A 25,930-nucleotide genomic window follows, 5' to 3' on the forward strand; every position below is an offset into this window, starting at 1 on the left:
CCTGCCTCAAAACAAAAATTTCAATTAAATATAGAAAAAAATATTCACAATGGACTTTGATATAAAATAAATGCAACATTTAATAAATGCTATTATACTATAATAAATTAAATTTGTTTATGACAATAAAGTCCAAAGAACCACATTAAAATTTTATTTAGTTCATTTAAATCCTGTATTTCTGATCCTATCACTATACAAGACTCAAAAGGACTTCCTTATGCTGTTACCATATTTTTCAAAAAGCACTAATAAAATTTCATTGATTAGCAAGCTAAACATAGGTCCAAAACTAAAGTTACTAGACTATTTTGCATCAATCTGATAAATAATACAGCAATAAATTATTTCCCAGTATCTATAAATAGGAATTGTGGCTAATAGCAAAAAGTCCTAGACAGGAAAAAGCTCTTAATTTTACACTTCACAAAATGCCAAAAGAAAGCTTCAAACTTATTACATGTAAATCACACTGTGATCAGATTGTTATTTATTATTATTATTTTGAGAAAGAGTTTCACTCTGTCAGTCAGGCTGGAGTGCAGTGGCCTGATCATAGTTCACTGGAGCCTTGACCTGCTGAGCTCAGGCAATCTTCCTGCCCCAGACTCCCAAGTAGCTGGTACCACAGGCATGAGCCACCACATCTGGCTAGTTTTTTAAAATTACTAATTGTAGAGGTAAGGTCTCACTATGTTGCCCAGGCTGGTGTTAAAACTCCAGGGCTCAAGCAATCTTCCCACCTCGGCATCCCAAAGTGCTGAGATTACAAGTGTGAGCCACTGTGCCCAGCCCCAGACTAAATTTTAAAAGGCCTAAGGAGACTCACTAAGCAAAAGAAACTTTCTGTGATACATTTTTAAATGTCAGTTATTTCGTAATATCAGATTTTGTACTTTTTATGTTTCAGATGGAGTCTTGCTCTGTTGCCCAGGCTGGAGTACAGTGGCAAGATCTCGGCTCAACACAATCTCCGCCTCCCAGGTTCAAGTGATTCTCCTGCCTCAGCCTCCTGAGTAGCTGGGATTAACAGGCGTGTGCCACAATGCCCAGCTACTTTTTGTATTATTAGTAGAGACAAGGTTTCACCATGTTGGCCAGGCTGGTCTCGAACTCCTGACCTCAAGTGATCTGCCCACTTCGGTCTCCCAAATTGCTTCCCAGGCACTTTGTGCTTTACAGGTGTGTGCCACCATGCCCAGCCACAATATCAGATTTTTATGTCACTGTTTTCCCTAATGATAAAAATTTTGTCATTATCAACTTGTTCACAAGCAAAAGGCCATTTTACAGAGTATGAGTATTATATACTTCAACTTTTACCTTCCAATAAATACTTCTTGCCTTTATCTATAAAAATGACAATGAGTTTTTAATTTATGCTACTATACCTATGACAAATTATGGCATGAAGATTTTGTCAAAAAGGACTATTTTATTGCACAATTCAGGAACATTTTACATGTTAAGATGAAAATGAACAAGGTGAGACTCTAATGTATCAAATTCTGTGCTGCAACAAACCGGAGTTACATCAGGCCTTGGTACACTTTTGACATTGTAAGGCAAACAGGGTAACAAAAAATAGATACTGCAATGATACTCATTCCAATTATGAAATAAAACTTCAAGTTAATTCACAAAGTACTCTGCAAGTATTCTCTACTTAGCAAAAGCACAATTCAATAAATAAAATCTCAATCACACAACATGCCTAATAATGAGGGCTCCTTTGGATATCAGATACCTGCAGAATAACTTTATTAGTACATAAAGGTCATCTGAATCAACCACCACCAATATTGACTGATACTAAATTGTGGGAAGAAATGTCTCATTTGCTGTTATATAAAACCAACTGAATACTATTAACTGAATAATCATAGGCGTCTATTTTTCAAGATGTTAAAAGAACTTCAGATATTATCTTGTTCAGTAGTTCTTAACCCTGGTTGCACATTTAAAAAACTTCAGGGAATTCCTAAAATATACTGATATCAACCTCATCAGAACTGGAGAAGGGCTGCATCAGTAGTGTATTAAAAATCCTCAGTGATCTTACTATGTAGCTAGGAATGAGAATTATCAATCTCTTAGATTAGAGATGCTCCTGAAGGTTACTCTATAAACCAATGAGATCAGTTCTCCCCTCCAGATCTTTCCATGCACACAGTGGAAGGGAAAAATGAGTGCCATTGATTTTTTAGTAAATTCATTTTGGAGCATGTATACATGGTAGAATCTCAAACTTCAAGCCTAAGGAAATTCATAAATTCTATCGTTAATGCCCAGCTATGATGTTGCAGACTTCTGAAAAGTGTTAACAGACTGTACTACTAAGAGGGGAGAGGGCAGCTCAACCAATAATAGATGTCTGATTACAGACATAGTACAATAGCGAAAAGCACAGACTTTAGAGCCGGTCAACTCTGGGCTCTATCATACACTGTGTTAACCTAAACCTGGGTTTCCTCCCTGTAAAATGGGAATTAAATCTACTTCATGAGTAGATATTAATGAACTAAAACACCTAACGTAGTACGTTACAATGATGACGGCTCAATTTATAATACTAAGCTAATTAATGCCTGTTGAGTTTAACTAGAAGCAGAGAAACTGGGGAAAGACCTGTCTAGGTCACTGACATTTGCCCGCAAGCTCCTTTTCGCAAATGTCTCGATGATGACATGTCATGAGCAGAAGACCACGCAATTTCAGGCCGTAGGAGAAAAAGGTCGCAGAGGAGAGGACAAGGCTTGTAAAATCAAAAGGGGCCCAGAAATCGCGCATCCCACCCATCGAAGCCTAGGCCACGGCGATGCCGCCTGGTCTCCAGGATGAACCGAAGATAGGCCGATGGTGGAGAACAGAGCATGTAAAGTACCTCACCTTCACTACAGCTGTCCCCCGGCTGCCCTGCCGGCCACTGTCTACTCCCGCTCCAAGCTTGTTTACAACCAGGGTAGCCATCCTCGTTGGAGCGGGGCCACAGATGCAGCCCTCAGAATCCTCAACTGAGAGGCGGGGTTGAGCCACCTACCCAGAGGCCTCTGCGCACGCCACCGGCGCACAGGCGCAGTAGGACTCAGGGCGCCGCTTAGCCGACTCTTAACACCGCCTGCCGGCAGTTGTGGTGTGCTTCGTTGCACAGCCTTGCGCATGGGCACTTTGTTATTTTTCATTACGTACTCTGCAACTGCTGGAAAAAAGGTTTAAAAAAAGGAGAGATAAAACAGAATTAAAGTTCTGGGGTAAAACTCCCGCTCCTGTAATGATTTCTCCTTTCGAATCGTAAACCAGCCAAGGTGTAAACTGGCGGTGGGGGTGTGGCGGGGGCGGGGCATCTCCCTGCCTGCAACAAGTTTTTTGCATACACTACAAATCCCAGCATGCCACTCTCTCTTTTTTTTTTTTTTTTTAGCCGGTAACGTTAGGCTTTGGGAGGCCGCGTAATGTTGCCGAGGGGTGGGTTCCTGAAGTCGCGATGTATGACTGCAGCTAGAAAACGAAGTATTTTATATATTGGATAGGTTTCTAAGATAAAAGAGATGGATTTGGTGAAAAGAAGCCAGTCTGTAAAGGACATAGTAAGAGAATCTAAGGTACCACTACCAGAGAGAAGTTGAGTGTGCCTTTGACTCTTCGTCTTCCCCAACGCGAGGTTTTCCGTTTTCTTCCGGGCCAAGTTGAACCTGCCCAGCCCCCGTAGGCCGTGGGTCAAACGTGCCGGTCAAAATGGAAGTGAATCCCCCTAAACAGGAGCACCTGCTGGCGCTGAAAGGTAAACTTTTGCGAACCTGAGTCCCCTTTTTCTGTTTTCTTTCCTTCCCTATTTCTCGAAGCCTTTGCCATGTAGGCCTCATCCTTCTTAAACACTGTCAGTGCTCGCCCTCCTGCTCTGTCCCTTGGCGCCAAGCGGAAGGAAGCGATTTCGCCTGGATGCTTTTTAGGTTTAAGGGCCCCTTTATAGAATGAAATAGATAGCTTGTAAATCATTCTTTCTGATCTATGCTGCTTCACTCACCAGATTTTAGCCGCAGAAGCTAACGTCCCGCTCCTACCGTGGAGATCTCTGTGAACTAGGATGAATTACAGCAGGCATCTAAAGTGCTTTTTCCTTCTGTCTCTTGTCTCTTCATGTGGCACTGACGAAGTTAACAGGCTTCAGCTTCCTCTGTAAAATTAGTATTGCATGGCAGTAGTGCTAAGAATTTAGTAATACATAGTAATACAACATATAACTTAGAGTTATTAAAAACAAACTGCAGTTTATTTCAAAGCACTGTATGTGGGAAACATGTCCGAGATCTAATGTCAACTCTATTTTTTGTACACAGCCATTTTGAGTAAGTTTGATGATTTAATTAGATCATTATTTAGGGGGAAAAAAACAGCAGGACAGTTTTTTTTTTTTTTTTAGGACAGTTTTTTTTTTTTGCCTATTATTTTCTGAAAACCTTTTATTTGAAATCTTTTCAGTTTTATTTTGTTTTGTTTTTTACTACAACAAATGCACTTTTTGTTTCTTGTATGCTCTAATATATGGCTTGAATGAGCTGAGGAAATAAATGCTCAATAAACATTTGGATTCAATTCAGTTGCACTTATGGCATCCATTTTGAGAGATGCCTTAGCCTTCCCATTATGATGTAGTCATCAGACATTCTAGAAGCTCATCAGTCTCGTTTGTAACATAGAAACATGTAATGATGCCTGAGTTAGCAAGACTCTTACTGTGGACCTTTGTAATTTTAAGTGATACAGTGATGGAACCTGTAAGCTTAACCTGAGCAAATGATCTAGACTAAAATGGATTGTTACTTGTGGAGAAGAGGGAAAAGAAGAAAAGCATGTTCATTATCTCTCAATCTCACTTCAAGTATGTGGAGTAAATATGAATTCTTATAGTTGAAGCAACTTTTCCAAGATCACATAGCTAGTAAGTGATTGAGGCAGTATTTCAACATAAGACTTGCCTCTTTTCAAGAGTCCATGTTGCCTCCTAATGAATGAAACAGCATTCTCAGAGATAATTCCTCTACCAACTACGTTGATGGGAATTTTGAGCAGTTCTATTGGCTGCAAGGTGCGATTTGTACAAATTAGAAGCTATTAAAAAGTTAAATACCAGTGAAACAGAGACTGCCACTGGGAGTTTTTAGTTTTCTGTTATTCTGTTTTCCAAAACAGAGGATACCTAGGAAGGAATATTTAATCAGCCTAGGCCAGGTGCTGTGGCTCACACCTGCAATCCCAGCACTTTTGGAGGCCAAGGTGGGCAGATCACTTGAGGTCAGGTGTTTGAGACCAGCCTGGCTAACATGGCAAAAACGTGTCTCTACTAAAAATACAAAAATTAGCCAGGTGTGGTGGCAGACACCTGTAATCCCAGCTACTCAGGAGACTGAGGCAGGAGAATCGGTTGAAAGTGGGAGGCAGAGGCTGCAGTGAGCTGAGATTGCCCCACTGCACTCCAGGCTGGGTGACAGAGTGAGACTCTCTCAAAAAAAAAAAAAAAAAAGGCAACCTAAACGGGCAAATGTTTTAAAATTCACTGATAGTTTCAACTTTATTAAACCTCTCTGGTACCATCTTCTAGTTAACCCATTGTTCTAGCTAATCAAGGATTTTCACACTTCTCAATTTACTGATGTTGGATGCCAAATGTTATCAATTTAAGTGGTCACTTAAGTTCACTTTATATTTTTATATGTAAAATGTTAAAGATAGTATCTTGTGCCAGGAGCGGGTGGCTCACGCCTGTAATTCCAGCACTTTGGGAGGCTGAGGTGGGCAGATCACCTGAGGTGGGAGTTCAAAACCAGGATTACCAACATGGAGAAACCCCATCTCTACTAAAAATACAAAATCAGCTGGGGGTTGTGGCGCATAACTGTAATCCCAGCTACACAGGAGGCTGAGGCAGGAGAATCGCTTGAACGTGGGAGGCAGAGGCAGCAGTGAGCCGAGATTACGCAATTGCACTCCAGCCAGAGCAACAGAGCAAAAACTCCGTCTCAAAAAAAAAAAAAAAAGATAATGTCTTGTTATTCTTGGTTGGGCGAGGTGGCTGATCACTTGAGATCAGGAGTTTGAGACCAGCCTGGCCAACATGGTGAAACCCCATCTCTACTGAAAATACCAAAATTATCCAGCATGGTGTTGCACACCAGTGGTCCTAGCTACTCAGAAGGCTGAGGCACAAGAATCACTGGAGCCTGGGAGGTGAAAGTTGCCATGAGCCGAGATCGTACACTGTACTCCAGCTTGGGTGACAGAGCAAGACTGTCTCAAAATAAAAAAAATTGTCTCTTGAGTATAACAGTGATTGAGTTCAGATGAGAGAATTTCTCAATGCCATTTCACATTTTACAATGTGAAAGTATAAGGAACAGAAGAAAAACATTAGTGCATTATTAATTCTTGAAGGAATAGTGATAACATTTAGATCCATATTTAAAATTATGAATGTTAAAGATCACATTTATGAATTTGAGAGTTGTCACATCTGTTAGTGGACAGAGTTGTCACATCTGTTAGGTAAGTAAAAAGAATCATGGAATTAGTTACTTCTGACTCTTTAGAGTCAGACAGTGATTCTATTGTGACATCATGACAGGAGTCCATACTCATGGTTATCCTAGCAATGGGAGAACCCTCATCAAGTAATTCTCTAATGATTTTTGGGGAGAAGGGATTCAACTAATTTTTTTCTGCAGTTGTTAGGATGTGAAAAAGCCTGTTCTGTCACCCTTACAACTTTGGGCCTGGTTAGGAAGCCCAACTTGCAGATATTGGAAGGCTCCATTCTTGACCCTATGTACCATATGCTGGAATTTATTATCAGTGACTTAATTTGGGGCAACTTGAGGATTTCTGTGCTCTAAAAGAAAAAAATAGGAGTCTAGACTTCTTGTTCTCCTCCAAATTGGAATACAAAAGCTATGGTATTAGGGTCTCCATACTGCTTAATTGCCTGGATTATGTGGAGAAGACAGCGTCACAAAACTGGTTCTTGGCCTGGTTAAAATGCAAAGTTAAACTATATTCATGGTTTTAGTTTTTACTACAGAGAATGAGATGATATCATCAAATATTCTGTCTATATATTTGTTTGGTGAAATCCATATAATTTGTTGTTGTTGAAATGGAGTCTTTCCCTGTCACCCGGGCTGGAGTGTAATGGCGTGATCTCAGCTCAGTACAACCTCCACCACCCAGGTTCAAGTGATTCTTTTGCCTCAGCCTCCTGAGTAGCTGGGATTACAGGCATGCACCACCATGCCCAGCTAGATTTTTTTATCTTTAGGAAACAGGGGGTTTCACCATGTTGGTCAGACTGGTCTTGAACTCCTGACCTCAGGTGATCCACCCACCTTAGCCTCCCAAAATGCTGGGATTACAGGCGTGAGCCATTGCACCCTGCGAATCCATATAATTTTCAAGTGTAAAATGATTAATTTTCTTCCAAACAGATAGAATTTTTTTTTCTTTGAGACGAAGTCTTGCTCTGTCACCCAGGCTGGAGTGCAGTGGCACAATTTCAGCTCACCGCAACCTCTGGCTCTCATGTTCAAGCTGTTCTCCTGCCTCAGCCCTCCTAGTAGCTGGGGCTACAGGCGTGCACCACCTTGCCCAGCTAATTTTTTTTTTTTTTTTTTTTAAGTAGAGACGGGATTTCACCATGTTGGAGTAGAATTTACAGTGGTTTCATTGTCCTCAATTTAGTTGTCTCAAATTTTCAACTATTACATTTTTTGTTAATTATTTTCATAGGAAAACAATATTTTAAGAATTATTCATTTACTCTTTATTTCTGCTACAGTTTTAAGACTATTAATACTTAATATATTAATATTGATACTTCCAAGCCCTTTATATCTGTTAAGTTAAACACATTGACTACTAGCATTTTTAGGCTGGAAGTAATTTTATAGGGTATCTAATTCAGAGTCTTTATTTTGGTAAGAGAAAGAGTTTTCAGGTTTGTAGATTGCATTCACATTTACCAATAGCACTTTGGTAAACTACCACATTGGGATTGGTTTTTGGTTTTTGTTTTTCCTTTTCTCCCTGCCTATTTGTAGGCAGGGTATCCCTACCATATCTTATTGTTTGCAATACTTCCACTTTAGGTCCTGTTTCCCTCTGATTTGGCAAGAGAGACAATCTTGCAATAATAAATTAACATTCTAGCTCTGAGGAGTTCAGCTAAGAAATTTTCTCATCACTAAGAGTAATTGGATTACTGCAGAATGACTACAGAAGTAATATTACATTATCGACCATATGAGAGTGATCCCACACAACTGCCAAAAATTGCAGAAAAGGCAATTCAAGACTTTCCTGTTCGTCCGCTATCAAGATTTATACCTTGGTTTCCATATGATGGGTCCAAGCTTCCACTCAGACCTAAAAGATCACCACCTGTGATTTCTGCAGAGGCAGCTGAAGATGTGAAACAGTACTTGACCATTTCAGAACATGATGCTAAATCACACAGTTATGATTGCACAGTAGATCTATTGGAGTTTCAACCTTGTTTGAAACAGCAGCATTTAATCTGGTCACACACACTGAAGGAACAGACTAATTCTGGAAATCTGGATAAACAATCAGAAAAGGGAAAACAGCGCAACAGGAGATCTTGGAGTATTTCCCTTCCCAGCAATAATTGTACTGAAAAGGTTTATCCTTTGTCTAAAAAATTGCAAGATAGTTTAAAGGCACTAAATTTACACTCACTTTATAGAGCAAGATGGACAATAGAAGACACTGTTTGTAACAGCCAAACTCTGGAAGACATTTGGACAAAACTCAATCAAATTATTAGACACAATGAACTTCCATCTTGTAATGCTACAATTCAGAGACATCTAGGCCAAATATGGATATTCTGTGATATTATGTATTGTGAATATGTAGGAAGTCTTCTTAAAGGAAGATTAGCTCTTACTGGAAAAATTAATTTATCTGTGCATAAATATGGTGTTATTTTTAGTATGTAATGAACTCCACTGATTGTCAACAAGGAAGAATATTCTGAATGAAGTGAATATGGGTAGAAATAGATGAAATAAATTTTACAGGCTTTTTAAAATTTTTAATGACTTTTTAGAATTCCTAAGTTTGTCAATTAAGAACTTTCTGAGTTCTACTTATTAGCAGCCTTCTTTTAAATGTGATAAATTATTGTTTACATTGAATTTGAAGGTAAAAATGTTCTGTTCCTTTTGTTTTGTTACAAACTGTGATTGAATTAGTCTTATGAATTAAGTTGTATAGTTTGGATTCTGGTGAATCTCTAAAATCTAATTTTACTATATTTTTCTTTACTCACCTCAAGTGTAATTAAAAAAAATAAATAAAACTAAAAACAATTCTCAAATGCTATTTATGTGGCATGAATGTAGTTCAGATTGGGAGACCAGCCTAGATTCGTAATAATGTTTCCAAAGATATGTAATAGCAATTGATGGGTGGTTTTCAAACAAAAATACAAAATGTATACTTCACCTAATACTATAATATATCTTTAAGGCTATAACCTGTTTTGAAGGAAAGTATCAAATGTTGAATAGGGATCAAGTTATTGTCTATTCTAATACAGATAATTCAATATTAATGATAGAGCTAATTATTACTTGACTGATTATTGGAGTCATTTTAGGTTCCCCATAAGCGTAATCTTATAATTGGATTTACATATCACCTCATAAAAATACTCAAAGGGATTAAAACAATAAAAGTGTTATACAAGCATATAACCTTGTGTTTGTTTAACATATTTAAATGCCTACCTTGCACTAGGTGTTAGGATATACTAAGGAAGGAGACAGACATGGACCCTGCCCTCTTGCAGCTTACATGTCATTACTACTATTAAACACACCAGCTCCCTAAGAAAAATAAGACAGCACTTACTGTCTTATTATAAGTGCCTATCATGGTAGGAGCTTGATAATGCATGGTAAATGTGCCCTTCATAGCCTGAGATGGCTGAGGTTGCTTAAAAGTCCACTTTTTTTTTTTCTTTACAGCTTTTATTTTAGGTACGGATTTGTCATACGTACCTAAAATAAAAGTTGGAAAGAAAAATTTACAGAGGTTAAATTGTGTGCCACAAGGGTTTGGTGTACAAATAGTTTTGTCACCCAGGTAATAAGCATAATACCCAATAGGTATTTTTTTAGTCCTCACCCCCCTGCCACCTTCCACCCTCAAACAGGTCTCAGTGTCTATTGTTTTTCTTCTTTGTGCCCACGTATGCTTATTGTTTATCTTCCACTTATAAGTGAGAATATGTGGTGTTTGATTTTCTGTTCCTGCGTAAATTGGCTTAGGATAAAGGCCTCCAGTTCCATCCATGTTGCTGCAAAGGCCATAATCTGAAATTATGAAGAAAATAGTTGCTTTTCTTACCAAATTGGGATCGTTTGATTTTTAATGGAGGATTGTTTTTTACCTCCCCCCCAGCTCATCCCCTGCTAAACCACAGAAATCATGAAAAATTAAGCTTTACAGGACTTTTGTTTGTAATGGAAATTTGAACCTATGATAAGCAAAAACGTTGGCAAAATGTTTGGGTGAACTCAAGGACACTAAAAAAAAAAAAGAGTGTCTTAGGATTCCCTTGAGACTCTGTTTTCTCTTTATTGAGATTTGTTTTCTAATGAAATGAAAAAAATAATGGAAAAGAAATAGAAAACACCAGCTGGTACTAAAAGTGAACTTACCAGCCTAGGCAACATGGTAAAACTCCATCTCTACAAAAACCACACAAATTAACCAGGCACTGTAGCATGGGACAGTATTCCCAGCCTCTTGGTGGGCAGGGATAGGGGGTGAGTCTGAGCCAGGAGGATCACTGGAGCTCAGGGTGTGAAGGCTGCAGTCAGCCATGATCATACTTCAACCTGAGTAACAAAGTGAGACCATGTCTCAAAAAAAATTTTTTAAGTGATTTTAGATGTTTAAATTGGGAGAAACTGCCTCTTCTGTATCACTTTCAGGGGACCTTTTAATCTGTTTTCATAGTTAAAAATGAAAGTGAAGGTTGGAAACACCTCCCTATATTCATCTGTAGTTGGTTAATACTCTGGAATAGAGTCCTACTTTGAATTCCCATGGGATATTTCTGGTAAGGCATGACAGTCCAGGTATATGGCTCCAGGCTTATAATTAATAATTACTATAGAGAATTATTTTTGAACAGTGAAATCACCGGGGTTCAAATCTAGATTCTCCTACTTATCTACTAATATAATCCTTTTGTATGCAGTTTGCCCTCTACAGGCATTGTCAGTGCCCTATCTGTATATTGGGGTTAATGTAGTACCAACTTAGAGAGTACTCATGAGAATTAAATGTGTTCATCTTGTAAAATATTTAGCATAATGCCTGGTGCTAGTAAATGCTCAGTAAATGCTAGCCATACAAAGTAACTTCTGAAATTTTAAGGGTAGCATTTGTTGACTATTTCAAAAGCCAGCTGCTTAATATAGCAAGGTTGTTATTGCCCTCAGTTTCTAAAACTTACACTTTCAAATTGATGCCAGTTACTTAGGGACTTTCATGAAGTGCAAATTATTTTATTCAGGGAAGATCTGAATAGCAGAACCTACACCAGATAAGGATGCTACAAAACTGAACTTAGTACATAAGAGCCTAGACCTCGTGGAGTTTGGAAAGGAGTGCTCTAAACAAATATAGTGCATGATAAATACAAGGTACCATGAGAGAAACAGAATGACCCGTTAGTTTGTTTCTGAAAAAGATGACATTTAAGCTGAAACCAGAATGAAAAAGCCACTAAATTTGATATGAACACCATAATTGGTGAATTAGTAGTTGGATGGTATATTTTTATATATGCTGGTGAATACTACTTATAGTCTGGATTGAACATGTAGGTCTATAGTCTTTCTAGTATTTTGACTTTGATTTGAATGAGTACTTTTGATAATGAACTAGCCCTCTGTGATTCATTTTCTGAAAAGTTTTACAAGCTTTTATGGTTTTTTAATTTAATGTTTTTTTAAATTTTGATGTGGTCAAATGACAGTCTTTCAAAGTAATTGAAAAAGATTTTTTTAAAAAAATTATACAGCATTCTACCTTCATAAGACTACATTTAATAAATATTCAATTTCACTTTTTCTGCTTGTCTATGGCTTAATTTTTGTCTATTAATTTATATTTAAAATGAATTTTTAAATTTTATTTTTCCAGGTAGCTAACCATTTGTCTTTGCACCTTATAATGAATAATCCTTTTACTAATTGATTTTTTTTTAAACTACATCCTATCTTGTTTTGGAAAACAAATATATCAGTATGGTCTTATACTAATAAGCCAATTAGTTGATTATGGACTTAAATATGTTATAATGTGTAGTAAATTTAAGTGTTCCTCTTTTTTCTACATTAATTTTCTTAGCTTATTTTCATTTATTTGTTTATCTAGATAAACGTTAGATACATTCTGTCATGTTCCAAAAATAAATCTTAGTTTTGGTTGGAATTATATAAACCTATACGTTAACCGACATTTTTATAATTTCTACACAGAATTAATATTACTTAAAGAATTGGCCAGGTGTGGTGGCTCATGCCTATAATACCAGCACTTTGGGAAGCCAAGGTGGGTAGATCACTTGAGGTCAGGAGTTCGAGACCAGCCTGGCCAACGTAGTGAAACCCCATCTCTACTAAAAATACAAAAAAAAAAAAAAAAAAAATCAGACATGGTGGTGTGTTCCTGTAATCCCAACTACTTGGGAGCCTGAGGCAGGAGAATCTCTTGAACCTGGGAGGCGAAGGTAGCAGTGAGTTGAGATCGCACCACTACACTCCAGCCTGGTGACAGAGTAAGGCTCTGTCTCAAAAAAAAAAAAAAAAGCAAAAAAACACTTACTGAGTTTCCAGTGTTCATATTTTGTTGATATTGTTTTTTTTGTTTTTTTGTTTTTTGTTTTTTGTTTTTTGTTTTGAGATGGAGTTTAGCTCTTGTTACCCAGGCTGGAGTGCAATGGCGCAATCTCGACTCACCGCAACCTCCACCTCCTGGGTTCAGGCAATTCTCCTGCCTCAGCCTCCCGAGTAGCTGGGATTACAGGCACGCGCCACCGTGCCCAGCTAATTTTTTGTATTTTTAGTAGAGATGGGGTTTCACCATGTTGACCAGGATGGTCTCTATCTCTTGACCTTGTGATCCACCCGCCTCCGCCTCCCAAAGTGCTGGGATTACAGGCGTGAGCCACCGCGCCCGGCCGGATATTGTTTACAGTGAAGTCACTTGGAATTTTTTAAAGCCTTATGTTCCTAATATTATTTAAGCTTTAAAAATAATTTCCAGGTTCTCTATAATGAATGTATATTATAGTTACATTTAATTTTTATAATTCATAGGTTGTAAATAAGTGGTTTTTATATAAAATTATTTTTGTAACATTAAAATTTTTAATTTTACATACATAAGGTAGTATGTAATACTACCTTAGGAAGTATGTAGTATTATATTTAGAAAGTATTTAGATGATATTTTATGTTAGTATAAAATGGATGAATATCATACACTAGACTTGAGAATATTAACCCTAAGCAGTATTAATGTTTTGTTTTGTTTTACTTTTTTACTTCACAGTGATGCGGCTGACTAAGCCTACTTTATTCACCAATATCCCAGTAACTTGTGAAGAGAAAGACTTACCTGGTATGGCACATGCTTTCCTCTATTTATACTTAGGAAAAAGTTGAAACCTGAATTGGTGCATTACCTTGGACTAAGCCTAGCCTTGTAAATCTTATACTAACCATTTGCTAGATTCTTTGTTGCCTATTTTTGTATCATGTGAAAGGTGGCCATCTGAGTAACAGGCCTTATTTGTACTCTGCAAGTCCATGTTATATTTATATACTATGGCACTATGCGACTTACAGTTTAAGATACATTCATATATTCATAATGCTATTAAAATTGCCTTCATCCTAAATGTTGCATCAATATATGTATTAGCATTCCTTTTATTTAGAATTATTGGGGCTTTCTATAGTATATTTTGTACATTTTTCTTTGTTTCTAAAGTGTTCATTCCCTGTGAGATCAGAATTTTTTTGACATGCTTTTGTTGTATTAAAATCTAGAAGTTAGACTTTTTAAATCTCATTTTTGTCAAGAGGTTGTTTTTTAAAATATCTCTCTCAGCCATTTCTTTATATAAGTAAAAGTTATTTAAAAGGTAGATGTTAGAATTTTATGTTTTTCTCTTCATTCAGGTGATCTCTTTAACCAGCTGATGAGAGATGATCCTTCAACTGTTAATGGTGCAGAAGTTTTAATGTTGGGAGAAATGCTGACTTTACCACAAAATTTTGGGTAGGCATGACACAGTCACATAAGAAACCTTGTAAAGCTATTACAAATTATGTTTTCAAAAAGAGCTATGGGATGGGAAAACACTTTATGATACATTTACTTTTTTTTTTTTTTTTCTGAGATGGGAGTCTTGCTCTGTTGCCCAGGCTGGAGTGCAGTGGTACTATCTCAGCTCAGTGCAACTTCCACCTCCTGGATTCAAGCAGTTCTCCTGCCTCAGCCTCCTGAGTAGTTGGGATACAGGCACACACCACTGCCCTGACTAATTTTTGTGTTTTTAGTAGAGACCGTGTTTCACCATGTTAGCCAGGCTGATCTTGAACTCGTGACCTCTGGTGATCCACCTGCCTCTGCCTCCTAAAGTGCTGGGATTATAGGCATGAGCCAACGCACGCAGCCCATGATACATTTGAGTGGCAAAAATATTACTAAAAAGCATACTATGTGATTATAGCTTTCTCCTATTTAAAAAAAAAAAAAAAGATATATACCAAAATAAAATGTTAATAGTGGTTCCGAGGGTAATAGAATTTTAACTTTCTTCTTTAGATCCTATTATATTTTTCAATGGCTACATAATTCTTTTAACTACTAATCTAAATGTCTTTTTCAGAAGCAGCTCTTTTTTTTTTTGGCCTCATAGTCCTCTCCCAAGATGAATTATCAGACTTGTCAGCTAATGAGGAACTCTACAATTATTTCTTCTGTTATTCTTAGCTTTATTGTTGTTCTAGATTAATAATAAGGTCGAAGCCCCTGGTTCCACTCTGTTTGCAACTCACAGAATTTGAGACAAAAAAGGAATTTTACAGATTGTTTTTATAGTTTTACAGAATGTGGTCATTGACTAGCATCTTGAAAAACTGGGAAATATGTTCATGTAAAAAGTATAAAACTATGTAACATAAAGCCACTGCTGATTTTTATTCAAATAACTTAGGAAATAAATTGGTAAAAATACTTCAATATCAGTAACTTAGATCTCTTCTAGACTCAGGGCATAAATTATTTCAAGAATGGAAACTTGGCTTTTTCTAACCTGTTCAGATACAAATCTTAAGACTTTAGCATAGATGTGATTTCAGTGAGTCTTATCTCTATCGAGATTGGCATTTTGTACAATAGTCAAAGGCCAAGATACATCATGCTTTGTAGATTACATTCATGTTTTGAATTGCGCTAGGTAATGAAAGAGTGACCTAATGTGAACAAAGGAATGTTGAAACAATATTTTACCAGATCTTACCTTTTAGTAAATTTTTCTCCATTTGAAGTTCTTAGTGATTCTCAAACAGAATATTTATTGTGAAACCTAAATGGATTTCTGCCTAAAAACTTATTTTATTTTACAGGAATATATTTTTGGGAGAGACCTTTTCCAGTTACATCAGTGTTCATAATGATAGCAATCAAGTTGTAAAAGACATATTGGTAAAAGTAAGTAACATTCTTACTTGGGATGTATTTTACTCTTTAAAAAAATTTTTTTAGGCTGGGCATGGTGGCTAATGCCTGTAATCCCAACACTTTGGGAGGCCAAAGCAGATGGATCACCTAAGGTTAGGAGTTCGAGACTAGCCTGGCCAACATGGTGAAACCCCATCTCTACTAAAAATACAAAAATTAGCCAGGTGTGGTGGCAGGCACCTGTAGTCTCAGCTGCTTGGGAGGCTAAAGCAGGAGAATCACTTGAACCCAGGAGGTGAGAGTTGCAGTGAGCCAAGATCGCACCACTGAACTGCAGCATGGAGGACAGAGTGAGACTCCATCTCAAAAAAAAAGTTTTTTTAAATATCTGTTATGTTTTTGGCACTTTATTAAATGATGTTTGATAAAAGAATTTTTAATTCTCATTAACAAGCACTAATGAATGCCTAAAATTGTAAGTATTGTGCTAGGCACAAAAACATTTTTCCTATTCAACAAGGTTTGTGATTGCTTGGGTGAGAAAATGTACTAGTCAAAGGTAAATAGCAGTTTAAGTATTTATTAATATATGTCATTAACATAGAAGAGGAAAGATCACTGGGAATTATATCAGTCAGGAAGGTTTCTTGGAGAAGAGGGAATGCAAAGAGGATTTTGAAAGAATGGGAGGGTACAGACAACAAGGCACGGGAGACATGGTAGTCAGAGGCAAAGACATAGCAGTACACTTGTGTTACAACAGTGAACAAATTTCACTTGGTAAGAGTAGGTAAGGTGGTACAGATGAATAGTAGCTGTATTAGTTCTTTTTTCATGCTGCTGATAAAGTCATACCCAAGACAGAGCAATTTACAAAAGAGAGACTTTAATGGACTTACAGTTCCATGTGGCTGGGGAGGGCTCACCATCCTGGCGAAAGGCAAGGAGGAGCAAGTCACATCTCACATGGATGGCAACAGGCAAAGAGAGAGCTTGTGCAGGGAAACTCTCATTTTTAAAACCATCAGGTCGGCCAGGTGTGGTGGCTCACGCCTGTAATCCCAGCACTTTGGGAGGCGAGATGGGTGGATTACCTGAGGTCAGTAGTTCAAGACCAACTTGGCCAACATGTCAAAATCCAGTCTCTACTAAAAATACAAAAATTAACGGGGTGTGGTGGCATGCACCAGTAATCCCAACTACTCGGGAGGCTGAGGCAGGAGAATCGCTTGAACCTGGGAGGCAGAGGTTGCAGTGAGCCAAGATTGTGCCACTGCACTCCAGCCTAGGTGACAAAAGCAAAACTCCATCTCAAAAAAAAAAAAACCATCAGATCTTAGCTGGGTGTAGTGGCTCACACCTGTAATCCCTGTACTTTGGGGGGCCAAGGTCAGGAGTTTGAGACCATCCTGTCCAACATGGTGAAACACCATCTCTACTAAAAATACAAAAAATTAGCTGGGAGCAGTAGCGTGTACCTGTAATCCCAGCTACCTGGAAGGCTGAGGCAAGAGAATCACTTGAACCTGGGAGGCTGAGGTTGCAGGGAGCCAAGACTGTGCCACTGCACTCCAGGCTGTCTGGGTGACAGAGCAACAATTCATCTTAAAAATTAATAAATAAAACCATGCCAGGCACGGTGGCTCACGCCTATAATCCTAGCACTTTGGGAGGCTGAGGCGGGTGGATCACGAGGTCAAGAGATCGAGACCATCCTGGTCAACAAGGTGAAACCCCGTCTCTACTAAATAATACAAAAATGAGCTGGGCATGGTGGCGCATGCCTGTAGTCCCAGCTACTCGGGAGGCTGAGGCAGGAGAATTGCTTGAACCCAGGAGGTGGAGGTTGCGGTGAGCCGAGATCGTGCCATTGCACTCCAGCCTGGGTAACAAGAGCGCAACTCTGTCTCAAAAATAAATAAATAAATAAATAAATAAAACCATCAGATCTCATGAGACTTATTTGCCGTCATGAGAACAGCATGGGAAAGACCCACCCCCATGATTCAGTTATCTCTACCAGGTCCCTCCCATAATACATGGGAATTATGGGAGCTACAAAATGAGATTTGGGTAGGGACACAGAGCCAAACTATATCAGTAGCCATACAATAGAGCATCCTGAAAGTCAGACTAAGGTTTTATTTAGCCTTTTTTGAAAAATTATTTTTCAAAATGGTAGGCAAAAAAATTAATTTAAAAAAAATCTGGCCAGGCTCAATAGCTCACATCTGGAATCCCAACACTTTAGGAGGCTGAGGCAGAAGGATTGCTTGAGGCCAGGCGTTCAAGACCAGCCTAGGAAATATAATGAGACCCCATCTCTACAAACAATTTTAAAGGTAGTTGAGCATGCTGGCACACACCTATAGTCCCAGCTACTCATGAAGCTGAAGCGGGAGGATTGTTTAAGTCCAGGAGTTTGAGGCTGCAGTGAGTTATGCCTGGGCACTCCAGCATGAGGTACAGTACAAGACCCTGTCTCTGAAAAAAAATTAAAAAACAGTAGGCAGTTGGCTTTTGATCACTCTTTGTGTTAGAAAAACTGATATGAGCACATTGTATGGGATGCTTTGTAGAAAATGGAACACTTAGAAGACCTTTGAAATAGTTTAGAAATTAAAAGATAGAATATGCTAACTTGGCTAACAAAAATTTTTTCAAAAGAAAAAGTGGGCCAGGCGCGGTGGCTCAGACCTGTAATCCCAGCACTTTGGGAGGCCAAAGCGGGCGAATCATGAGGTCAGGAGATAGAGACTATCCTGGCTAACCAGGTGAAACCCCTTCTCTACTAAAATTACAAAAATTAACCTAGTGTGGTGTGGTGGCACGTACCTGTAGTCCCAGCTACTTGAGAGGCTGAGGCAGGAGAATCGCTTGTACCCAGGAGGTGGAGGTTGCAGTGAGGCGGGATTGTGCCACTGCGCTCCAGCCACCTGAGTAACAGAGCGAGACTCTGTCTCAAAAAAAAAAAGAAAAAAGAAAAAGAAAAAAAGAAGGTAGGAATTCACAGTATGTCGGGGAGAAGTTGTTGCCAAACCTGTCTTAGAGTGATTAGTTCAGATAATGGGAGTATTGCCAAAAAGGACCTCTAATTAGAATGAGTTTGAAAATGATCATGGAGTTTTAAAGTTAACAAGGACCTTAGAGAACAAATAGACTCAACTTCCAGAAACTGGATACGAATTTGTGCATATACGTACATATGTTTGTCATATATGGATGGAGTTTCTACCTTTAATTAAATCAGGGGTTGGCAAATGACAGCCTAAAGACCAAATTTGGTCCGTTGCCTGTTTTTATAGGCTTTTGAACTAAGAATGGTTTTCACCTTTTCAAATGATTGAAAAGAAAAGAGTATTTAGAATATTTAGTGACATGTGAAAATTATATGAAATTCAAATTTTAGGCCAGATGCGGTGGCTCATACTTATAATCCCTGTGCTTTGGGAGCCAAGGCAGGAAGATTGCTTCAGGCTAAGAGTTTGAGACCAGCCTACACAAAACAGCAAAGCACCACCTCTACAAACAAACAAACAAAAAAGAAATTCGAATGTTGGTGTCCATTAATAAAGTTTTATTGACACACAGCCATACTCATTTGTTTATGTATTATCTGTGACTGATTTCCAGCTACTACAACAGAGTTGTATAGTTGCAACAGAGATTGTGTGACCTGCAAAATCTAAAATATTTGTTAATGACTTTGGAGAAAAAGTTTGCCAACCTCTGCATTCAATTGTGAAAAGATCTGATTTTCAGAAGTTTGAGAACATATACTTTTGTCTTTGTATGTTGTAAATGTTGAATTTCTTGGCAATCAGTAAATATTGAATTTATTCTTATAAGAAAGATTAATGAAATAGCAAAGGCCTGTAATTTAAGATGTCAGTACTATAAAAATAAAAGAATACAGTAGTATGCATGTTCTAAAACATTGATTTATATTTCATGCCTTTATTCACTTTTATAATAACAATAATAGCTATTTATTAAGCAGTGCAGTACTCACCAAGGGTGTTCTTAGGCTCAACTAGACAGATTCATGATATATGAATAATGCTATTTTTCTTTTTCTTTTTCCTTTTTTTTTTTTTTTTTTTGAGGCAGGATCTAGCTCTGTCACCCAAGATGGAGTGCAATAGCATGATCATAGCTCACTGCAGCCTCAAACTCCTGGGCTGAAGGGATCCTACTGCCTTAGCCTCCTAAGTAGCTAGACTACAGGGTGTGACACTATCCCTGTCTAATTTTTTAATGCTCTTTTAGAGACAAGGTCTCACTATGTTTCTCAAGCAGGTCTTGAACTCCTGAACTCAAGTGATCCTCCGGCCTCAGCCTCCCAAAGTGCTGGGATTACATAAGTGAGCTATCGCACCTAGCCAGATAAGCCATTTGTGACATCAGAATCATTTAGGAGGATATAGGTCATGAAGCACAGCATGATATTGACCTGTATTTGTGTGTGTTTTTTATCAGGTTTTAGGTGTCAGTATTATGGTTGCTTAATTAAAGATTTCAGACATTTTTTCTTTATTTTCAGTGCTTTAGAACAATGTGTGCATCAGGCTAGACTCAGTGGCTCATGGCTGTAATCCTAGCACTTTGGGAGACGAGGCAAGAGGATCCCTTGAGCCCAGGAGTTCAGGACTAGCCTGGGCAATATCATGATCGCTGTCTCTACCAAAAAAAAATTAAAATTATCTGGCTGTGGCACACATATTTGTAGTCCTATCTACTTGGGAGGCTGAGGCAGGAGGATCACTTGAACTCATGAATTAGAGGCTGCAATGAGCTATAATTGTGCCACTACATTGTGCCACTAGCCTGGATGACAGGGCAATACCCTGTCTGAGAAAAAAAAAAAAAACAAAAACAAATACAGAGAACTGTGGATCATTTAGATTACCTATTCCTTGAAGGATTTGTAGAATTCCCTGCAAAATCATATGGGCTGATTTTTTTTTTTTTATTGGGGGAGATCCTTGATTACATTTTTTATTTCTTTTTTTTTTTCTATGGATATGTTTAAGCAGCCTATCTCTAAGGGTGTCAATTTTGCTGAGCTGTTTTTTTCTAGGAAATAATTCATTTCAGTTCATGTAGATTTTCGCATTTATTTGCATAGAGGTCTGTAAAGTAGGCTCTTAAAATTTTCTTCTGTTGTGATATTTTCCCCTGGTCATTTCTTAGGTTTAATTTGTTCTTAAGTTAGCTGGCTCTTGGTTTGTGTATTTTAACTTCAAAAAGAATCCAAGACTTAAAAGATTGTTTATATCCAGTATATTTCTTTTCTCCATTAATTTGTGCTTTGCTTTTATTATGCTTCTGTTTATTTACTTTATTCTTTTTCTACTATTTTTTTAGCTAGGAATTTTATTCTTTTTTGATTCTTTGATTTATATTGATAAAAGTTAATTTTCCTCTGATTCACTGCTTTTTATATCCTGAACATACAAATGCATAGCATTTTTATTCTCATTACTTTTGACATTAAGAGGTGAGGTTGTCCTGGCGCAGTGGCTCATGCCTATAATCCCAGCACTTTGGGAGGCTGAGGTGGGCAGATCATGAGGTTAGGAGATCGAGACCATCCTGGCCAACATGGTGAAACCCCATCTCTACTAAAAATACAAAAATTACCTGGCATGGTTGGTAATCCTGTAGTCTCAGCTATTTGGGAGGCTGAGGCAGGAGAATCGCTTGAACCCAGGAGGTGGAGGTTGCAGTGAGCCAAGCTCGCACCACTGGACTCCAGCCTGGTGACAGGGCGAGACTCCATCTCCAAAAATAAAAAAGAGGTGAAGTTTCACTCTGTTGCCCAGGCTGGTGCGATCATAGCTCACTGTAACCTCCACCTCCAGGGCTCAAGCGATTCTCCCATCTTAGCCTCCTGAGTAGCTGTAACTACAATTGCATATACCACCACACCTGGCTAATTACTTTTTATTTTTTAGAGACAAGATCTTGCTATGTTGCCCAAAGTAGTGAGACCAAATTTAAAAATTAAATTAAAAATTAAAAATTCATGGTGGAAGGAAGAGCCGATGAGGTAGTAGCAGCATTGAACAGGTCCCAAACACCCTTACATTAAGGCATGATAATCAATGTAAAATTACTTTCCAAAATTGCCCAAATTAACAGCTCTTTAAATATTTTTATCGTTGCTTTTTAAATAATTGTGTGATTTTATTTGTATTTCACCTACTAACCAAGGGTTGTTTAATGGAAAAGCTTTTTAGGGAGAAAGGCTTATTTTTTTTTATTGTTACTAATAATTTAGTTTTATTACATTGCAATCAGTGTTGTTCTTGTGATATTTCAGCTTGTGGAACTTACTGATGATGTCTTATGACCCAATATTGAATTTTTATGAATTTTCCATGTGCACTTGAGAAGAATGTGTATGCTTTATTATTGGTTGTAAAGCTATATATGTATATTCATAAGAGCTATTTTTTTTCTTTTTTTTTTTTGTGATGGAATCTTGCTCTGTAGCCCAGGCTGGAGTGCAGTGGCGCAATCTCGGCTCACTGCAACCTCTGCCTCCCTGGTCCTGGTTCAAGCAATTCTCCTACCTCAGCCTCCCAAGTAGCTGGGATTACAGGCACGAGCCACCATGCCCAGCTAATTTTTGTATTTTTTAGTAGAGGTGGGGTTTCACCATGTTGGCCAGTCTGGTCTTGAATTCCTGACCTCATGATCCGCCCACCTCAGCCTCCCAATGTCCTGGGATTACAGGCATGAGCCACCGTGCATGGCCCATAAGAGATGTTTTATCAATTGTGTTGTTTAGGTCTGGATTCTACATCTTTATTTATTATCAACTTCATCTGTCTTATACTAAGAGTTGCATGTTTGTCTCTTATAACTTGTGTATTTCTATTTATATCTTCTAAAATCTCATATATTTTTCTTTATGTAAACTATGCTGTTTGGTGCATATTTATAATCATTGTTAGTCATTGTAAATTGTGGCTCTTAACTTTAAAAATATTTTCTTTTGCCATGTTTCATGCTTTTTGGCTTGAATCTTATTTTTCATATCTGTGCCACTACCCTTACATTTTTACTATTTCAGTTTGGTTGGTATGCTTTTTGCCCATATCTTTATTTTTTAGCCTCTCTGAATCATTTTGTCTCTTTTTTTTAAGAGATAGAGTCTTGTGGGCTGGGCGCGGTGGCTCATGCCTGTAATCCCAGCACTTTGGGAGGCCGAGGTGGGCAGATTACCTAAGGTCAGGAGTTCAAGCCCAGCCTGGCCAACATGGTGAAACTTTGTCTCTACTAAAAATACAAAAAATTAGCCAGGCATAGTAACATGTTGCTGTAATCCCAGCAACTCGGGAGGCTGAGGCAGGAGAATCACTTGAACCTAGGAGGCAGAGGTTGCAGTGAGCAGAGGTCACGCCATTCTGCTCCAGCCTGGATGACAAAGTGGGACTCCATCTCAAAAAAAAAAAAAGAAAGAGATAGGGTCTTGGTCTGTTGCCCATGCTGGAGTACAGTGCCGTAATCCTAGCTCACTGTAGACTCCAACTTCTGGGTTCAAGTCATCTTCCCTCTTTAGTCTCTCAAGTAGCTGGTACCACAGGTACCTGCCACTGTGCTGAGCTAATTTTTTTTTCCTTGGTAGTAGAGATGATGTCTTACTTTGTTACCCAGGCTGGTTTTGAACTGCTGGCTTCAAGCCATCCTCCTTCCTCCGCCTCCCAAAATGCTGGGATTACAGGTGTTAGCCATCACAACTGGTCCATTTTGTCTTTATTTATGTCTTTTGTATGCAAAATATGGTTGAGTCTTGCTTTGTGAGTCAAATTGAATTTTTTTAATAAGTCCATTCATATGTATTAGTAAGTTTGATATGCTTTGTTTCAACTGTGTTACATTATATTAAAACATTAAGTGTATTGTGCTATATTTACTGTGCTTTTTATCTCTACATCTTTATTATTTATTTATTTTATGTCTTTTGGGATTTAGGAAGGTTTATATTTTTGTTCTAGTTTTTATCTTTGTATTTACAATTTTATAATGTCCCAGTGCCCACCTCCCTAGTTCCCTGTTTTTTTAACTTATCCTCTTACTATGTGGTCTTTAGTTTATCTTAATATTCTTTAACTCTCATCTGTTGCTTGCACTGCTTTTCTCTTTCCCTTTCCCCTATTTTTCCATTTTTTATTTACATCTTGGTTGGATGCAGTAGATATCTCAAGTAGATTGTTCGGGAGGATCTTGTGGGTACAATATTCGCCCTTGTTCAAAGGAGTTTTTCAATACTTGAAGGACAGTTTGGCTAGATTTAAAACCTTTTGTTTACATTTTTATCTCCTTATTTTTTAGAAAATGCTATTCCTTTATTGCTCAGCTGTATATGTTGTTTTTGAGAGGATTGAGGTCAGTCTAATTCTCTTGCCTTGTAAGTTATTTCATAATTTTTCCTGAAGGCCTTGGTGATTTTTTTCTATGTGTTTCAGAATTGGTCTTTGGGTGTAATTTCCCTGATTCCAAGTGGACCCTTTCAATAGGTACATTCAGATCTTTTATTTCCAGAAAGTTTTCATGGATTATATTTTTAATATTAGTTCTGTTTTTTTTAATCATTTTACAGACTCCAGTTACATGTAAATTGGATCTTGTTTGCCTGCTTTTCTTTAGTGCCCTCAGTAAATTTTCATTCGAATCTGTTTTTCCTTGGGTGCCTTGTAATTTAGTCTTCATTACCTTGTTCTTCTATTTCTTTCCTAAAGTCAATCAACTACTATTTAATTTCTTTACTTTTTATAGCTCCAATTTTTTTTTGAGATATATAAATCAGCTTCAGTATTATGTCACTTTTTTTCTGTTTTACTATTGGGGCAGCCATTTTTATCTGTGAATTGTTCAAATTCTCATCTGTATTTTTAATAGTATTTTTCATTTGTTTGTTTGTTTTTTGAGATGGAGTCTCGCTCTGTCGCACAGGCTGGAGTGCAATGGTGCAATCTCAGCTCACTGCAACCTCTGCCTCCCAGGTTCAAGCAATTCTTCTGCCTCAGCCTCCCGAGTAGCTGAGACTACAGGCGTGTGCCACCAAGCCCGGCTAATTTTTTTGTATTTTTAGTAGAGACAGGGTTTCACCATATTGGCCAGGCTGGTTTCAAACTCCTGACCTCGTTATCTGCCTGCCTCGGCCTCCGAAAGTGCTGGGATTATAGACATTGAGCCACCACGCCCGGCCCTTTTTTATAGTATATTTTATATAAAGGAAGACTGTTGTTGGCTTTGCATTCTGTGAAATGCAGTTTGGGGTGCTTTGGCTGTGTGAGCAAAGTATTCTTTTGTTTTTACTGGTTGGATTTTGAGGAGGGTAGTGAAAAAAGAAAAGATATGTGATCCTCAGTTTTTCTCATTTCTTAGGATTGTAGCATCCTAAATATTTTCCTTTTGCTTGTTTATTTCCCTCACTGCAGAGCTTCTAAGAGGCCTCTCCTTTTTAAACTCTCTTTTTTTCCCACTTTTCCATTATCTTTCCAAAATTGCCTCTTAACAGTCAAACATACTTATAAGTCTCTTTCCTGTAGACTGTGCTTTCATCTTCCAGGGATAGACTTTCTCTGTATTTTCACACTTAGGATGGACTTCATCTTTCTGGCAGTGGCTTACATTATTAATTCTGGCACTACTCTCTTCACTTCAGCTCAATTTTTCCTGAACTTCTCTTGTTCTTCGCAAAGGCCCATGACAAGAGAATCTAGTTTTACCTGTAGTTTGAAGTTTGGACATTTGCTGCCTTTATTATATTAATGTGAAGCTTTATATTGTTCTATTTTTTAATTTTTATTTTTCTGAGACTATCTTGGGAGATTCACAATTATACTTCAGCTACCCAGAATTCTGGCTTCAAAGCTTTAATTTTTTTACAGTTCTTTTAATTTTGGAAAAAATATTGTAGATTTGAACTTTTTAAATTCTCTTACTGTCATCTTAATATTGTTTTTGAGAATACAAGTGCCACCTTGGGAGGCCAAGGCAGACAGATCACTTGAGTCCAGAAGTTTGAGACCAGCTTGGGCAACATAGTGAGACCCCATTCTACAGAAAACACGAAAATTAGCCAGGTGCAGTGGCATGTTTATGTAGTCCCAGCTACTCAGGGGGCTCAGGT

At 37.9% G+C, this 25,930-nt stretch overlaps 3 protein-coding genes across 8 annotated transcripts in view; 2 read left to right on the plus strand and 1 right to left on the minus strand.

Annotated features, from left to right (window-relative positions):
* The window catches only part of TRIM23 (tripartite motif containing 23), a 36,580-nt gene extending 33,537 nt beyond the window's left edge, over positions 1-3,043 (minus strand). For both annotated transcript variants that reach the window (XM_012462266.3, XM_012462265.3), the window contains exon 1: positions 2,890-3,043. In XM_012462266.3, coding sequence (XP_012317689.1) covers positions 2,890-2,970 — 81 coding nt within the window. In that variant the 5' untranslated portion in view covers positions 2,971-3,043. The remainder of the gene's footprint in view (positions 1-2,889) is intronic.
* Positions 3,044-3,695: 652 nt separating this feature from the next.
* On the plus strand, positions 3,696-9,767 carry SHLD3 (shieldin complex subunit 3). Its single transcript, XM_064376017.1, has 2 exons — positions 3,696-3,781; positions 8,136-9,767. The coding sequence occupies exon 2, from the start codon at positions 8,256-8,258 to the stop codon at positions 9,006-9,008; it is 753 nt and encodes a 250-aa protein (XP_064232087.1). The 5' UTR covers positions 3,696-3,781; positions 8,136-8,255; the 3' UTR covers positions 9,009-9,767.
* The window catches only part of TRAPPC13 (trafficking protein particle complex subunit 13), a 55,151-nt gene continuing 32,916 nt past the window's right edge, over positions 3,696-25,930 (plus strand). For all 5 annotated transcript variants that reach the window (XM_012462264.3, XM_012462260.3, XM_012462261.3 and 2 more), the window contains exons 1-4: positions 3,696-3,781; positions 13,645-13,713; positions 14,277-14,376; positions 15,729-15,813. In XM_012462264.3, coding sequence (XP_012317687.1) covers positions 3,736-3,781; positions 13,645-13,713; positions 14,277-14,376; positions 15,729-15,813 — 300 coding nt within the window. In that variant the 5' untranslated portion in view covers positions 3,696-3,735. The remainder of the gene's footprint in view (positions 3,782-13,644; positions 13,714-14,276; positions 14,377-15,728; positions 15,814-25,930) is intronic.

The sequence above is a fragment of the Aotus nancymaae genome, unplaced genomic scaffold (genome assembly GCF_030222135.1).
Source record: "Aotus nancymaae isolate 86718 unplaced genomic scaffold, 86718_ANA_hifiasm-v0.15.2.pri h1tg000014l, whole genome shotgun sequence".
NCBI classification, from domain to species: Eukaryota; Metazoa; Chordata; class Mammalia; order Primates; family Aotidae; genus Aotus; species Aotus nancymaae.